Source organism: Eriocheir sinensis, chromosome 49, assembly GCF_024679095.1.
Source record: "Eriocheir sinensis breed Jianghai 21 chromosome 49, ASM2467909v1, whole genome shotgun sequence".
NCBI classification, from domain to species: domain Eukaryota; kingdom Metazoa; phylum Arthropoda; class Malacostraca; order Decapoda; family Varunidae; genus Eriocheir; species Eriocheir sinensis.
This window is the reverse complement of record NC_066557.1, coordinates 4,410,156-4,426,437: the sequence shown is the minus strand read 5'-3', so window position 1 is coordinate 4,426,437 and position 16,282 is coordinate 4,410,156. Positions and strand designations below refer to the sequence as shown.

The following is a 16,282-nucleotide window of genomic DNA, read 5'->3' as shown; positions in this document are numbered from 1 at the left end:
TAGGGTTAAATGCAGCCACCTAGCAGGTGTTGCACACATTGACTGGGGGGCAGAATTAGATGTATGACCCGACTTTTGTTTTGATACCTGGATTTGGCTAGGCAACCACCAGGCATAGCAGGACCACAGATTTTTAGCCAAAACTTCTATTCTAATTTCTGGACTTGACTGGGTATGTGTCCAACAGTTGGCAGACTCCAGATCTTGTCTGGGAAATTCAGGGTCAAGTGTAGTAGAAAATAACTTTCTCAGCTTTGCATTTCATTGTTTTTATCATCTATTATGATTTTACTGTTTATAAGAAGCAAATTGAGAAAATGTAATGGCTTCTTTAACAGTATAAGTTTAAAGCTTAGTATCTCCCAAGTACATTGAGGAGAGGGCTTCAGTAGACCTTTTTAACAGTAATATAGTGTGTGTTGCTATTTTCAAAGCTGCATGATGAGAAAAGGCAGCTCAGTAATTTCCTTATTAATTCAAAGAAAGTAGTATGTAGTTCACTACTGCCAAAGAGGCACACAAGTTGAGGACCATGGGTGTCAACTCTGTCCAGTATATCTTTGAGGGGTGGTGGTTGGGGTGATCCTGGGTGTGGGGGTCGGTGTGGTCAGTGGGGGTTGGGATGATGTCTGTCGGGGAGTTTGCTCTGTGTTGGCAGTGCTGGATATGGTCATCAGGGTGGTGATTGTATTTCAGGTTCTGAGAGTTATGTCAGTCGCTGAGCAACTCTCAGCTGTTCATCTTCCCTTTCAGGCTGGTTGACAAGTGCATACCAGAGGTAAGTTAAATGTGGTAACTGAAATATCACAATAGCCCAGTGTCCTGAGGTAATGGATTCTTGCCCACCACAGGCTCAAAAGCTAATGCGTCAGAGATGAGCTCCAAGGTCACGCGCAGTTATAACATATGCTCCCATTACTGATGGATAAATCTCTGATACTGTTTCCTCAGCGTACCTTCGTCAGGGGAGTGACCATAATAGAAGTCACCAGTTTTCTCTGTTCCAGCACTCTCTGGACATTGAATTCCTTGCCTCTCTATGAGTAGGCTCCATTAAAACTGTACAAATGAGTGTACTATTGCATGCATATGCATGTCACCATTCTCAAGACAACAAACAAAATGGAAGGTCAGAGAAAGGCAGCGTGTCTAACAAATGTACTATACAAGAACCTCCCAGTACAAAGGAAATACAAACATTATATAGAACTCACAATGTTGACAGACTGCATGTGGAGTTATGAACATGATCATTATGTAACAGGGCAATGAAAGAATATACATGTACGAGTCTGTGATGATGCCAAGCTGCTCGTAACCTCAACAACCTAACCTCCTCCCTTAAAGCTTAGGCAGTGGAAACAACTGCTTGGATGACAAACTCCCTTGTTCCCTGAATGTCCTAATGCGACTTGTTTGCTCCTTGCTTGGACACTATTATAAAGCTCTACAACCAAGCTCCTCCAACCCACCGATATTTTGTACGCAAATGCAATGCAATATTTTACAGAATTGAAGCATAAAATGTTTATTATTTAATATTGTAGTCCATTCTGAGCATATATTTATTTTAAGGATAAAAACCTCTTTCACTTTGACTTTACAATTGAAGTTATCTAGGATACAACATTTCATAGTGAAGTTGTTTGCCGTGTTGGATGTTATATTCTCTCTTAGGTTGTGTTTGCCAGTTCATACACACCACTTCAATCAGTACTTGCATCTAAAGAAAAAAAAAAGTATAGTGAAAACTGAACTGAGGCACAGAAATTAACAATAGTCAAAATAATATCTATCTTTTTAAGCAATTAATTTTTATACCTCAGCACAATTTTCCAGGGTAATGTTCATCCTGATGTGAATGCAGTAACTGACATGATGTGTAGAAACTGGTGGACATTCCCTACTTAACAACCACAGCTAACTCTTTCCTGAGGCTTGCTTCACCCTTACTGTTCTGTTGGAAGTAGTAATCATGATGGTGGTGGTGTTGTACTGTGTGTGGTGGCGGTTGGTGTGTTGTCAGTCATTGGGGCTTGCTGGTGGGTTGTGGGGGCTTGTAGAAGAGGTGGCACTTCTCATAAAACACCTTCAGGCTCCTCTCTCGGATGATTTCCTCAATTGAGGACTCGTTTTGCAATTCCCGCACCTGTGGAGAACACAGGTGAGATGATAGGGACTGCTCTTCACCACACTAACAAAAATCATACAGCCAAAAGGGGTTATTTGATTTTCTTTACTTCATACTTCATTAAGGCTCCTCCTGAGGAATAAACACTTAACCATTAACTAGTCCGACACAAATGTAAAGTCAGTTTGAATGGGGCCCGAACCTCTTCACAGCACTGCTACATCACCCCCAATACATCACTTTCTCCCTCATATGTCATTTACTTACTATTTGAAAATGTGCATCAGATATTATGTATATATTCAATAAGATTTCGCAGCGCTATGGCCAGGGAACTCCCCAAGTGGGCCATACTCAAACTGGATAGATGTCAGACAATAATGAATTTTAAGCTTTTTTCTTTCACAGGGAGTTACATTGGTCAGTCTTTATAGTAACATAAACCAAGCAACATTTTGTTAAAACCTAGGTGTATGACCTGAAAACAAAACCTTTTAATGAGCAATCAATTGCACACACTTGCCCACCTTGCTCTGTTCACTGCGTACTTTCCTCATGAACAACGGGTCATCCCTTCGTTTTACTATCTCTGACTGCATCCCCTTCAGCTCTTCCCGTGCCTCCTCCACACACCGCTGAATGAGGGTGCCACGCTCATTGTAGATCTGGGTGAGCTGCGAACAGGACAGAAAGGGAGTGATAAAGAGTTATACAGCGAGACATTCTCCTGCTAACCTTGATCCTGTGCAACTGATGGAGGAAAAGATACATGGCTGATTATTGTGTACTCTCCCAGCTGATAATCAGAATATCATGTAAGAGATTTAAGAAAGGGTACAGTTTCATCCTCTGCATTGTTCCACCTGATAACCTGAATTTCTTATAACTGATGGACTCCAGTAAAGTCTGTGGTATGCATGCACACTATTCTGCTTGCTGACCTTTGTCTCATTTCACTGATGGAAGACAAGACTTAGTCATTGTGTATGCTGCTTTCTCTATCCAACATAGTATTAAAATTACCTTGTTGCATATCCCCAAGACTGTAAACGAGTAAGTTCCTCAGTGGTAAATATTTTGTGGTTAAGCGCATTCCACCCTTGGTAGAAAGAGTACTTGTTCTTAGAAGTTTCCTGTAAAATATATCTTCTAAGATGGAATTACAGGAAACTGAATTTGTACAAATTATGATAAGAAAGGCATACTGTTACTGTACACTGCAAGTACATTGTAGTGGTATCCAGTAACATGATCTACTGTATTTGTGAGAGATAACAGGAATATCACATGGAAATGTCAACACCACAAAGAAATGAAAAAGCAGTACAGAGAAAATAGAATACATAAACTTATATTTTTTTTTAAATACAGGAATATGACTGAATAATTGAAAAATAACTAGCAACAGTAGAAGCAATAGATTCAGGGGAGGCGGGAGAAACAGGACATTAGGAGGACAAGATGAGGGGGGGAAAGGGGAGGGCAACATAGCACAGTAAGACACCTCCTAAACACCTGTCTGTACAAGTCTGCGCAGTGTGCCTTGGGGTCCACCTCGCTGCGGAATGACTGTGTGGGCGTCGCCAGGTTCAGCTCATACACAATTTTGTCATCTATTGTCCGCATGGCCCTCAGTGTTTCCTGTGGAGGGAGAGAGTGCCGGCATGTGAGTCAGGACACTCGAGGAAGAGGCTGAAACATAAAGCAATATTGAATAAAAAGTAATACCTAGATGTTCAACACAGTGACACCTCTGATTTCAAGTTCCCATGCACAAAATCTTTATCTAATAAAAACTAATGATTTCTTCACAGAGTTAGCAATGTCGTTTCAGCCCAAACCACTTATCTTTACCATAATCTGTTCTAGTGACTGACAAAGCAATGCACACCAGATGGCAACAATGTGCTGACACATTTGTAAGGGTATGTTATGCACACTATCTCAACATATATTTGCTTACACATATGTGATAAATAAAACAAAGTCATTTACTTTTTTCATTGGCCATATTGTCCTGCAACAGCCAAATCCCACAGCTCACCACTGCCAAAATCCAATAGGTTCTTACCTATAGGGGTGAGGGAGGGTTTGCCCCCCTTCAGCCCCTTAGGGTCACTAAGAGACAGGTGAATATACTTGAACCTCATTAAAGGTAGGCTTCACCTCCCTTGGCACCCCTGTGTTTTCACATTTTGTCACACTGGGCTACTCCGCTGCTATGGCCACAGGTTCCTACATATATATAGTTTACAGCTATTTTCACATTTATTTTGATCTACCCATTCTTTCCTGTTTTTTATGGACTTGAAAGTTTGTAGAAGATATAATTGGCAACATAAGAGCAGTTGGTTAAGTAGGAAAGAAGGTATGGTACTGGCTTATCCATAAAACAAATTTTTAAAGTGCGATAGGTAAACCCAGAAAAGTATAAGTTTGCAAGTCTCATCCGAACACACCTAAGACGTAGCATTGCAGAACATTAGTGCAGTTATATAATTTTGAGAATGTGAGTGTCTTGAAGTCATGTGCAATCTCTGCCTCTCCCTCATAAAGACCTAAAAATATAGTCTGAGCAAGATGGTAACCTTCATCTACCAAGGTAATATACTTGCCTCATCAAATTAGTAACTGATCCCCACTACATAAGTAACACGCCCCCATCTTATTAATATCCAAGTCCCTTTACTGTGGTAAACTAATCTCATTTCCTACTTTACAAAATACTCATCTACTGCCATAAATGTCTATTATATTCTAACCTTTAAACCTCTTGGAAAATGGTTACTCTGATAGAAAGGCTGCACCAAGGTTTTAATGGAAAATAAAAATATGGAATTCTCCATACACTCAGAACATCAAAACTACCAGAAAAAAGTGGTTTTGTCTAAACGAAGAGCTTTAATAAAACCAATCATTGCCTAGCCTAGCTCTACTGAAATAATAACCTAACAACATCAAATTTAGCAGACTATCCTAGTCACAATCCACTAGGTAGTGCACTACTTATATTTATTTTCTTCCCTTCCATAACCCTTCATTGTTCCTTCAGTTTCTCCCTCCCTTACTTTCTTCCCTTTTGTTCTCTCATTTTCTCTTCTGCTTTCTCTTTATACTTGTCTTCCTTGCTCGTTCCTTACTAACTATTTCCCTCCCTAACATTCTCGTTCTTTAATCCCTCTACTCATTCATCTTCCTTTCTTCCTTTGCTTGCTCGTTCTTTGCTTCCCCTTTCTTTTTTTCTCTCGTTCCGTTCCCTAAATCCCTCCCTTTCTTCCTTGCTCATTCTTTCCTTCCTTTCTTATTCCCTCCCTTACGTTCTTCTTTCTCTTTCACCCTCTCTGTCCTTCCTTTCCTTTTTTTCTTTTTCCTTTCCTCCTTGTTATTCCTTCTTATCCTTCATTCCCCCTCTCACTCCTTCCTTTCTTTCACCCTCTGACCTTCCTTTTTTTTTCGTTTCTTCCTTTCCTTTTTTTTTCTTTTACCTTTCCTCCTTGTTACCCCTTCGGTATTATTGTAGGAGTACACCAGTCTAGAGATGGCTTTTCTTACCCTGACCATTAGAAAGAGCTCCGCATTCTGAGTAAATTCATCCCCATAAACACCCCTCGGAAATCATTTATAACGGAGGGAGGGAGGCCGTTAGGTTAGGTTAGTTTTAGGTTAGGTTAGTGTTAGGTTAGGTTAGTTTTAGGTTAGGTTAGGTTAGGTTAGGTTAGGTTAGGTTAGGTTAGTTTTAGGTTAGGTTAGGTTAGGTTAGGTTAGGTTAGGTTAGTTTTAGGTTAGGTTAGGTTAGGTTAGGTTAGTGTTAGGTTAGGTTAGTGTTAGGTTAGGTTAGTTTTAGGTTAGGTTAGGTTAGGTTAGGTTAGGGTTATGTTTAGTTTAAATGCACCTGTGTGGACGAAACTAGTTTTTTCTGGTAGATTTCGGTCTGTTTTGAATGAATGTGCTCTAAATTTTTTATCGCAAATCATTAGTCTCTTGGTTGGAAGGGGGGGGGGGGTAAAAAAAAAAACACGTGATTTGCGATAGAAATGACACGCATATTCATTCAAAACAGGCCGAAAACTACCGAAAAAAACTAGTTTCGTTCGGAAATGCGAGACTGGTGAAGTGCTACAAATTTACCATTCCTTCTTATCCTTCATTCCCCCTCTCACTCCTTTTCTTTCACCCTCTGACCTTCCTTTTTTTTTCGTTTCTTCCTTTCCTTTTTTTTTCTTCTTCCTTTCCTCCTTGTCATTCCTTCTTATCCTTCATTTCCCCTCTCACTCCCTCCTTTCTTTTCTTCTTCTCTTGTTCCTTCCATCTTCCTTCTTTTATTCCTTCCCCTCATCGTCTGCTTACATCAGCTGAGGTGCCGACAAGTTGTGAAAATTCATCACTCATTTCCCACTCTTTCCCTTATTTACAAGTAGTCTTATCTTTATGCAAGCCAAGCCATGCCCTTCAGCTTTCATTTCCCAAGGCGATTAGTATTTTCAGGCAGCGTGGACAGTGTTAAAATCCATTTCTTACTGCTATGTCCTCGCATGACGGCGGCGTGGGGGCGTCCATCTTGGCCTTGTCCGAATGGGTGCGTTTTATTTTTATGTTGTATTCTTTTTATTATATATTAGAATACTTTGCAGGTGTAAATCATATATTGAGTTTACCAAGGAGACTTAATGGAAGGAATATAAGCTCTTAGTCACTGTTTTTTTCCCCTCGTTTTATTTTTTCACTGATCCATTACTATAAAGAAAACGTACTGGGACTATGACATCAGCTAAATATAAAGACTTTTCCTATTTCTGTTCAATTTTTAGGGTTTATTAATGTTTTAACATACGTAAAAAGAGTAATTATTTTTTCTTCAATATATGTACCCTATGACCTTGTCCGAATGTGTGTGTGTGTGCCTTGGACTTTCTTCTCTCTGTTCTTTCATTTTCATTCCCGTTTTTCTCTTTATTGTTGCCTTTCTTGCTCTTTCCTTCTTTAATTCCTTTCTTCTTCCCTCCTATACATTCTTCTTTCTCGTTCTTTCAATCCTCTATTTTTCATTCCTCTATTTTTTTTCATTCTCTATTTTTCCGTCTTTCCTCGATCCCTTCGATCCCCTCTTTCTTTTTATCCTCGACTTCGATGTCATTGTACGTTTTTTTTTTCTTCTTCATAAATAGTAGGATACTGCAGGTAACCCCAAAACTGAAACAGGTCAAAGGTCAGAATTACTTACTTTCTTTAATTATTTATGGTATTCCTCCCAAGTTTTCTGTCCCTCTTGTTTACTGGGAAGTGGGCACCCGGCGGTTTTCCTTTCTCTCTCGTTTCTTTCTACTTTCCGTCTATTTTCACTGTTTTATGCAGTCTATTGATATTTTATGAAACCATGTGCACAATTATTTCACCACACGCTATCGAAAGCCACTAAAATCCCCCAATGTTAAGTACAACAATTATATAGTTTTCCATCAAATCTAATAGCGATGTTCGTTTTCTGTTATGCTATGTGGTTGGTATGTAACAGGGACAAGTGACCTTCAGAGAAAACGTTGTAACATGACAGGCTGATTAAAAGAAAAAAACAGGTAAAACAACTTGCCATTTACCAGTGATTGCTGTCAGATGAAAGTTTGGGGAAGTAAGTAATGAAACCTAACAACAGACACAGACAATTTTTAGCTGGCACAGGACGAAAAAGTATATAAAAATGTATAATTGTGTAAGAAAATATATTGTTCAGTATTCCCCCGTCTTCCAAAACTATCTTTTCATATTTTTTTCCTAAAGTTGAGTGTTTTAACATACACAATTTCTTCTGGTACGGTATTATATTCCACTGATATTTTGTTCTGTCCGAATAGTTGAAATTTTTACATCTTTATTTTTCTTTTATTTTTTTCTCATGTTCCCTCGATCTTGAATATGGCTGTCTTGGTATATATTCGATCATTACTGTCAACCATTCTTTTCCTTCGGCGCAATTGTATACCATGATTCTGTCGCTTCTTTTTCCTCTCCCTGGTGTTGGTGGGTGTGAATGACATGCCTTGCGTTCCCTAACCTCCCACGCCCTCGTCCTACCTACTGCCCTGTGCCCTCTCCTTAATTCTTCTTCTTTTTCTTCTTTTTTCTGTCCATTGCCCAACACCACGCCAGGCCATTCTGCGTCTACTTACATGTGTAGTGAGCATTAGCGGTGAAAGAATTTAGACCATCAGCCCAGAGCCTTTAGGGTAGACGAAGCGGATACCAATAATTGCTCATAAGGGCATAGGGAGGGACACCTAGGACAAACAGAAATGGTAGTCTGGCGGGTACCGCCTGTTGCGTAATGTAACAGGCTCAAAATAAACGGGCCCAAAAAGGCGTGTAGGTTAGACGAAACGGATACCACATAATTTTTGTACCAAAATTTTATTTTCGACCAAAAGTGTCTAAAAATAAAAATGACAGACATTTTTGCCATCGTTATAGGCCCACCAGAACCCCCAAAAGAGCCCAATTTTTTGGGCTAGAGTAGACGAATTAGGTACCACACAAAATTAGTGCCAAATATCCTGATACATACTTAGAAACACAAAACAGGTTGAATCAGACTTTTTGTCCATTGTAAATGTGTTGCCAGACGCCCCCCAATTATGTAGCCCTAAGCCCTATGGTTCAACTAGGCTAGACTAAATCTTGTAGGTACCACTTCAAATCACTTTAACATGATTGATCAACTCTTTTGCAATGCAATTCACCAAAAAACAGAATTTTTCTTGTTGTGTTGGCCTTGCCAGACCCCTCGTACTATAGACCTATCTTACCTTACGTACATGTACGTAACACAGGCACCAACCAAAACTTGCAAAGAAATATATATCATAGAGAACCATTAAAAGCCAATGACAAACTTTGTCCTCCACGTTGCATTCTCCATACAAAAATATCACACCTGGTCTAATCAGGCCTATATGCAAACCTAATTAGACTTAACGAGCGGAGAAAAATAATCGATTATTGAATTAATCTTAGCTATAAGGCATGGATTTTGGCAACGCAAATGGGCACTACATAAACAGACAAAGGGAGACACTGTCAGCATGACCACGTCTATGCTTCAATTTCACAATTGGAGTCATCACTCCATTCTAGATCAGATTCTGAATCGTTGTCGATTTCATCATCTGGGTCATCAACATCATCAGACTGTTGAGTGGTTTGCTCGGATGTATTGTTTTCACGGAAAAGCCAGTCTGGTTCAACTGCACCCGGAAACCAATCTGGTATGTAATGGCCTTCTCTAGTAGTTGTCCATCCATATTGCAGTGGGTCGAGGCCTTGAGCAGGCTGGGTGCTGTCAGCATTTCCCCAAATGATGGCCACATAATGAGCTCGTTGGATCTTGTTTTTCAGGGTCTTGCCACAAGGGGGAAGAAGCGCACAGTCGACCTTTTTGATGTTGGACATCGGGGTCTCCTGAAATGAAATGAAAAATTAATATTATGCAAATTTTGCTCATTAAATGGCATTGCTTGTGTTGGTGTCAGCTAACTTCAATTCATTCAATAAGTAATGTTCAAAAATCACCTTACTGATTTTCCCAGTCATTCGAATGACCTTCTGGTACCTTGCTTCATCTACATCACTGAGTGCCGCCATGCCGTACAAGGAACACACGTAGCTCTCCGCTATTTTATTGTCAGGTTCTTCCCTCTTGGTCAGGCTTTGAAAGAATTGGATGAATTCTCCAGAATTGTCCTTTTCTAACACTTCGAATGGCTTCACTTTCCCTTTGCGGAAAAACGAGGCTGTAAAGTCGCAGCCGGTAAAGGCATGTAGCCCAGGCAAGGCTGCTGCCAGGCCAGCTTGCTTCTCCTCCAGTGTGGCTGCAATAGCGGTGACGTTCAGGTACCTCCTTTGATTTCCTGAGCAACAGTCCATGATTATGGTCTTCATGGGGATACCATCGCGCTTGTTTCTCCCAAGCATGCCTAGGATGATGATCAGAACATCGGTGTCGGATGCCCGGATCAAAAGGGTCCCATTAGTATGCGAAGCGTGAAAGCCAATAAGGGTATCGGCTTCCTCGTGGTCTCCCTGGAGCACTTCTGGTCTGTCAACTGATATCTTGTTTTCAGGCTGGTGGTTCTTCAAGCGTATGCAGTTGCCTCCATGTGAAAGAACAATCGTTCTTCGACCAACAATAGCTCCATAATGGTCCTTCTGCCATTCAATTATCAAAAATTTAGCGAGCTCCTCTTTGAACATGCCATTCTGTAGGAGAGTTTTGCATCTCTGCTTCGGCCGTTGCTCGCTACCAGCAATGACGAAAGGATGGTTTTCAGCTCCGCGCAACTTTCGTTCGCTTTCTTTGAGGGAATTAGGCAGGTATCTGTCGAACAAGATATGTGTTTCATCTGCTTTCCAAAAGTCTTTGCAGACATAGCTCAATAGACCTCTAGCAAGATTTCCATATGACGGTATGTTGCCAAGGCCTGCCAGATACTCGTGAATAAGCAGCCCACCATCAATCAAGCACACATCAATATGAGGCAGACTTTCTAATCCATCTTGCATCGTCTCCAGTTTCTTCAAAAGCAGACTCTTGTTGGTCCCTTGACGTGAGCCATCAGGATGTGAAATGGACAGTGGAACATCTGTGATAGGAAGCTGCAGACATGTTTGAGGTCAAAGTTTGTAGTCTGGGAAACCAACACCAGCATTCGGATGAATATATCTCGTTGACTTGCCACCACTCGATTACTGGTGGCTTCTGCTGACTTCGGTTTTGGGCTCTCATTTGCAAAGTTGTTGACCTTCCTTCGTTTTATAGGTTTGAGCAACCTCGAACTGTCCTTGGCGCATTCCTCTCTGAACTTCAGCTGAAGTTCACGGCCGATTTTTATTGCTTCTGTAAGGTAATCTTTGGTGGTCGAAGTTGCAGCTTTTCCGGTAGCAATGTTGAGGAGACAGGAGGACGTAATAGCTGGCTCGGAGAAAGGATCACAGGATTCAGTCACTGCCTTCAACAGATCCTGGATGTATCTGTTATCTTTCTTTATTCTTGAGGCTTGTACCTGTGATCTTGTCTGTTCTTCTGGAAGCAGTCCTGTCATACGACGTAGCTCTGTCACGGACATTCCTCTTTGGGTGGAAGTTATGCACCAGCGCCGTATTGCATTGGGCGAGTTATGAAACCCAACGATTCCCTTCATTGGTGAAGCTGCGTCTCGGTTTACAGTCTGCTCCAATGTTAAGTCGATGGCTGTCCTTGAAAACGGTTGTGACGTTCGGCGGATGGAAAAGGCCCCTTTCTCGAGCACTGACCGGATGCTTGGATCTGCAGTCTTAAGTTGTTCAAGAAACAGAACTCCCCAACGGGCATAATTCGGCCGGTTCAGGGCAAAGAATACATCAATGACAAATGGCAGAATTTTCAGGTAGTTTTCGATGTCGTTGGTTCTCACAGCACGCATCAGATCACGATGAACTCGGTTGATGAGGTGGATGTAACAACACCAGTACTGAGCAGTTGGGCCCATGCCACCTTCCATGGCCTTACTGAAGAACTTCTCATACAGCTCGAGATGTTCCGTCAATTTGGCACTGGATCGCAGGGATTCTTCTGTTGCAGCTTCTGGAATGAGGTCTCTCAAGAGGGAGGATACGTCGTCTTTACCTCTTCAGACACTGTGGTCAGAAAACTCTCGTAGAGCTTCCTCTCCATTACCACAGCAAGAATCTGATGGATTCTAGAGCAGCGTTTGTAGTGTTTGCCTTTGATGAATCCATTGAGTAAACCTTCTGCAAGAACCTCACATTCTGTAAGAAGGTACTCTGCCCCCGAGTCGTTGACGTACGTCCCGATAGCTCCATAGAAGGCAAGCTCAAGATGAAAGTTGCCCAACATGATCAGTAGTCGATCAAAGAGCGGAGCTTCAATCGATTGAATTAAATAAGCCTTCAAGGCTACTGCAAGGTCATACGTCACGACAGTATATTCCTGATTGGTTTCATAGGCAACTTGCAGGCTTCTCTTCATGGTTTCCCGGACAACATCATTTCTAGTAGGCGATTGAGGAATGGGATCCATGTAAGTGATCCTCTGGACGGGAAGACTGTCATGCACAAACTGCGAAAAGAAATCAGCGAACAGTGGCTGTGGCATCTCCCGTGACATTAGTAGCCAATAAAAATCTAGCATGCGTTGGGTAACAGCCGAATCCTGCCGGTCGTCAGGTGGTGGGAATTCAAACTTGGCCTTGTTGAGCTGACGGTGCACTGGAGCAATCTCACAAGCTCGCCCTTCAAACTGTCGTCTGTTTCTTCCACGTCGTGTATCGAACTGCTGAAGGCTGGTTGTGTATGTCTTGTTCTGATAGCATATGCCAACAGTCGCATGTAATGTGTCTTTACCGTCTAATGTGTCCATGTTTACATCGTAGTTATCCCAGGCCAGTCCTGTGGCAAGATCTGGGACCAGTTGTATCCCATCTGGTGCAACCTGACCAGACTCCTCAGTGGAGAAGGCGAATTCTGTCTCCAGTGCTTTCACTTCGTCGTAGCAGAGGGTATATCCCAACCGGTTAAGTATGCGAAGGATAAGGTTGGATCCGATAAGGGTCCCAATCCCTAAACCCAGGACTGTCTGTTTCCAGGGGCGAACTGATCCTCGAGATGTGTTATAAACTGCATCAGATGACATTGCCATCACTTTCCTCTCCACACTCTCTTTGTTGGTCTCACCAGCTGGCGTTCGCAGGCCACAGAGGAGGGTCCTAAAGAAAAGCTGGAGGTCAGCAGGGAGGTTTGGAGAGCAAGTTTTCAATGTCTCAACAGTAGTTGGAATTGGTGTCTGCCATTTTGGCATCTCTAGTATCTGACTCCTCAGGTAAAGGGCAGCACTTCGAATGGTCTGGCATTTCTCGTTGTCATTGCGCAGACATTGTCGTGCCATATCTTCAGTTACGCTAGAGCTGTAAAGAAAATTGCCTCTGCGGACATCGAGAAGTGCAGTCAGTATTCTTTCTTTAAATCTGTTGAGCACTTTTCTCATCAAAGCTTGCGGGGTATAGCTTTCAACTTCATCGAGAACTCCCCCATTTGCAATAAACTCCGATTTATACATGTCAAATAAAGATGACACAAGCATGCTATGTCCATTGTCAATGACCTCTGTTTCAATGAACGATGCAAGTACATTGAAAGTGTCTGCATGGAGCTGTCTGGATGTTACTTCCTTTTGAACCTGGGTTGATTTTAGTTTTTCTAGTTTTTCAATTTGTTTGAAATAAGCTCGATAACAAGACTTATGATATTGTGCCCCCTTGGCTACCAGATCCATGCCCACTAAACCTTTGATTCTATCATTGGATGAGTGCGGAGCAGCAGTCATAATCCTGTGAGAACTTTCCAGCGTGAGACAGTCCGAAAGAGTTTCTGGTTTCCCACCTGTGGTTTTCCTGGCTTTTCCACAGAAAATGCAAGAACCCTTCAGCAGACCTTTTACATCGTCTTGAGGAATGAAACTCCTTTGTTGTGTCTCTGGCTTCTTCTTCGGCGGTTCCTCTTTGCTCTGGCTTGGGGGTGGTCTTTTTACTGCTGTAAAGTTCTTGTAACAAGGTTTGGAATGATACATAAATCTCCCTGGGCTGGTTTTCAGATTGATTTCAGTGGAAGCCTCACGGTATTTATCGGCCGTCTGTAGTAGTCGGTGTTCTGCTGCTGTTTTGGCTGCTGCCCATGTATTTTCATCAAAGTCCCGCAACTTGTCCCCTTCACTTCGATTGCAAAAGATGCATGAGCGCATTGGTTCATACTGTGGGTCCTGTGTGAAGTTGTCACTTGCAGTATCAGTCTCCTGAAACGATATTTTAAGTGACAAATCTCAAACCTTTTTCTGTCTATGCTAGTTCATTAAATCTTCTGAGTCACAATCAAATTGGTTCGAAACAACTGAAATGATATCACTAGCAGTACAACGAAAGCCCTTACCATTTCAGCAGCAGTACTGGGGGTCTGTGTCCTATCTCCTTCATCCTGTTGGTCCTGCGTCAAGTTGTCACTTGCAGTATCAGTCTCCTGAAACGATATTTTAAGTGACAAATCTCAAACCTTTTTCTGTCTATGCTAGTTCATTAAATCTTCTGAGTCACAATCAAATTGGTTCGAAACAACTGAAATGATATCACTAACAGTACAACGAAAGCCCTTACCATTTCAGCAGCAGTACTGGGGGTCTGTGTCCTATCTCCTTCATCCTGTTGGTCCTGCGTCAAGTTGTCACTTGCAGTATCAGTCTCCTGAAACGATATTTTAAGTGACAAATCTCAAACCTTTTTCTGTCTATGCTAGTTCATTATATCATCTGAGAATCAAATTAGCTCGAAACAACTTAAATGATATCACTATCAGGACAACGAAAGGCCTTACCATTTCAGCAGCAGTACTGGGGGTCTGTGTCCCTTCCCCTTCATCATGTGGGCCCTGTGTCAAGTTGAGCGTGTTTCCGACACCAGTTTCCTAAAACAATACTTTGATAGCTTACAATGCAATTCCATATTTAAATGTTTATATTTTCCATATATTCTAATAAAAAGGATTAAATGCCTAAGGTGTTATTTAGATCGACAGTGCTTACCATTTGGGGTAGATTTCCTTGGATTTCACCCTCCATTCTTCAGATCCCTGTTCTTGTTCACTGGTAGAGCTGTCTCCACTTCCTAGGTTTGGGGAGGGCACCTGTATAAGTACCTTAGGTTTGGGGTCGAACTGGCGAATCGGGACCTCAACTGAAGCAGCTCGGAGTAGAGGCGAGCGAAGCGATGAAATGTTGATTGTAGGAATCCCACCAGGTGGCAATGGCTAATGGGGAATGCTATTATGTCATTGGTAGGGCATGAATATCCTATAAGAGGGTTATGGGTAATGGGATGTCTTGTATGGAGAATGCAACGTGGAGGACAAAGTTTGTCATTGGCTTTTAATGGTTCTCTATGATATATATTTCTTAGCAAGTTTTGGTTGGTGCCTGTGTTACGTACATGTACGTAACACAGGCCAACACAACAAGAAAAATTCTGTTTTTTGGTGAATTGCATTGCAAAAGAGTTGATCAATCATGTTAAAGTGATTTGAAGTGGTACCTACAAGATTTAGTCTAGCCTAGTTGAACCATAGGGCTTAGGGCTACATAATTGGGGGGCGTCTGGCAACACATTTACAATGGACAAAAAGTCTGATTCAACCTGTTTTGTGTTTCTAAGTATGTATCAGGATATTTGGCACTAATTTTGTGTGGTACCTAATTCGTCTACTCTAGCCCAAAAAATTGGGCTCTTTTGGGGGTTCTGGTGGGCCTATAACGATGGCAAAAATGTCTGTCATTTTTATTTTTAGACACTTTTGGTCGAAAATAAAATTTTGGTACAAAAATTATGTGGTATCCGTTTCGTCTAACCTACACGCCTTTTTGGGCCCGTTTATTTTGAGCCTGTTACATTACTCAACAGGCGGTACCCGCCAGACTACCATTTCTGTTTGTCCTAGGTGTCCCTCCCTATGCCCTTATGAGCAATTATTGGTATCCGCTTCGTCTACCCTAAAGGCTCTGGGCTGATGGTCTAATTAGAGAAAGTGTGCAGAGGAGGCAATAATTAGCATTTCCGACGTAACTCTCTCTCTCTCTCTCTCTCTCTCTCTCTCTCTCTCTCTTTGCCGCTCCCAACATCTGCTTATATGAGGTCATCCCTATATCAATTTCTCTACATCTGTTTGGAAATTTAACCATTTACTCCATTGAGAGGGGGAGATAATGGGGAGAACAAGAGATATGGAGAGCGGAGGAAAAGAGAAATAGAAGACAGGAAGGAAAGAGCGGTGATAACGAGGGAATAATCAAATATTTAATCAATTTCTCGCGAAGTTTTTTGGCAAAGGTCGATGGGGTGTGGAAAAACAAACGTTAATCTTGATGGCTGGCTTCCACTTCCACTTCCTGCGCTTGTCATGGAGGCGTTTCAGCTCTATTACGAAGGTTGAAATGCCAGCCAGGGAATAGAGGAGAAATCACTCATTATTACGGTGAAGAAGACAAGAAGTAATGTCAGAGGAATGACTCGCGAAATTGTTAAGAGGAGGAGGAGGAAGCGGCCGGAGGAGGAGCGGGGAAATTTAGTA

The 16,282-nt window shown here is 41.8% G+C and overlaps 1 protein-coding gene and 1 long non-coding RNA gene across 4 annotated transcripts; both read right to left on the bottom strand.

Moving 5' to 3' along the window:
• Nucleotides 1-1,146: 1,146 nt before the first annotated feature.
• LOC126981722 (protein MIX23-like) lies at nucleotides 1,147-6,813 on the bottom strand. 3 transcript variants are annotated; one of them, XR_007734071.1, is made up of 5 exons: nucleotides 6,650-6,813; nucleotides 3,647-3,772; nucleotides 2,659-2,805; nucleotides 1,954-2,149; nucleotides 1,147-1,723 (listed from the first exon to the last, which is right to left on the bottom strand). XR_007734071.1 is itself a non-coding variant. In XM_050833161.1 (4 exons), the coding sequence occupies exons 1-4, from the start codon at nucleotides 6,686-6,688 to the stop codon at nucleotides 2,027-2,029; spliced, it is 435 nt and encodes a 144-aa protein (XP_050689118.1). In that variant the 5' UTR covers nucleotides 6,689-6,813; the 3' UTR covers nucleotides 1,147-2,026. The 3 variants fall into 3 exon arrangements, 2 of the variants coding, with proteins under 2 accessions (XP_050689118.1, XP_050689119.1); XM_050833161.1 differs by having other exon boundaries at nucleotides 1,147-2,149; XM_050833162.1 differs by having other exon boundaries at nucleotides 1,147-2,149; nucleotides 3,647-3,823; nucleotides 6,650-6,674.
• Nucleotides 5,469-6,636, bottom strand: LOC126981723 (uncharacterized). The gene is made up of 2 exons (XR_007734072.1): nucleotides 6,314-6,636; nucleotides 5,469-5,571 (listed from the first exon to the last, which is right to left on the bottom strand). It is a non-coding gene; the product is annotated as an uncharacterized LOC126981723 (long non-coding RNA).
• Nucleotides 6,814-16,282: the final 9,469 nt, after the last annotated feature.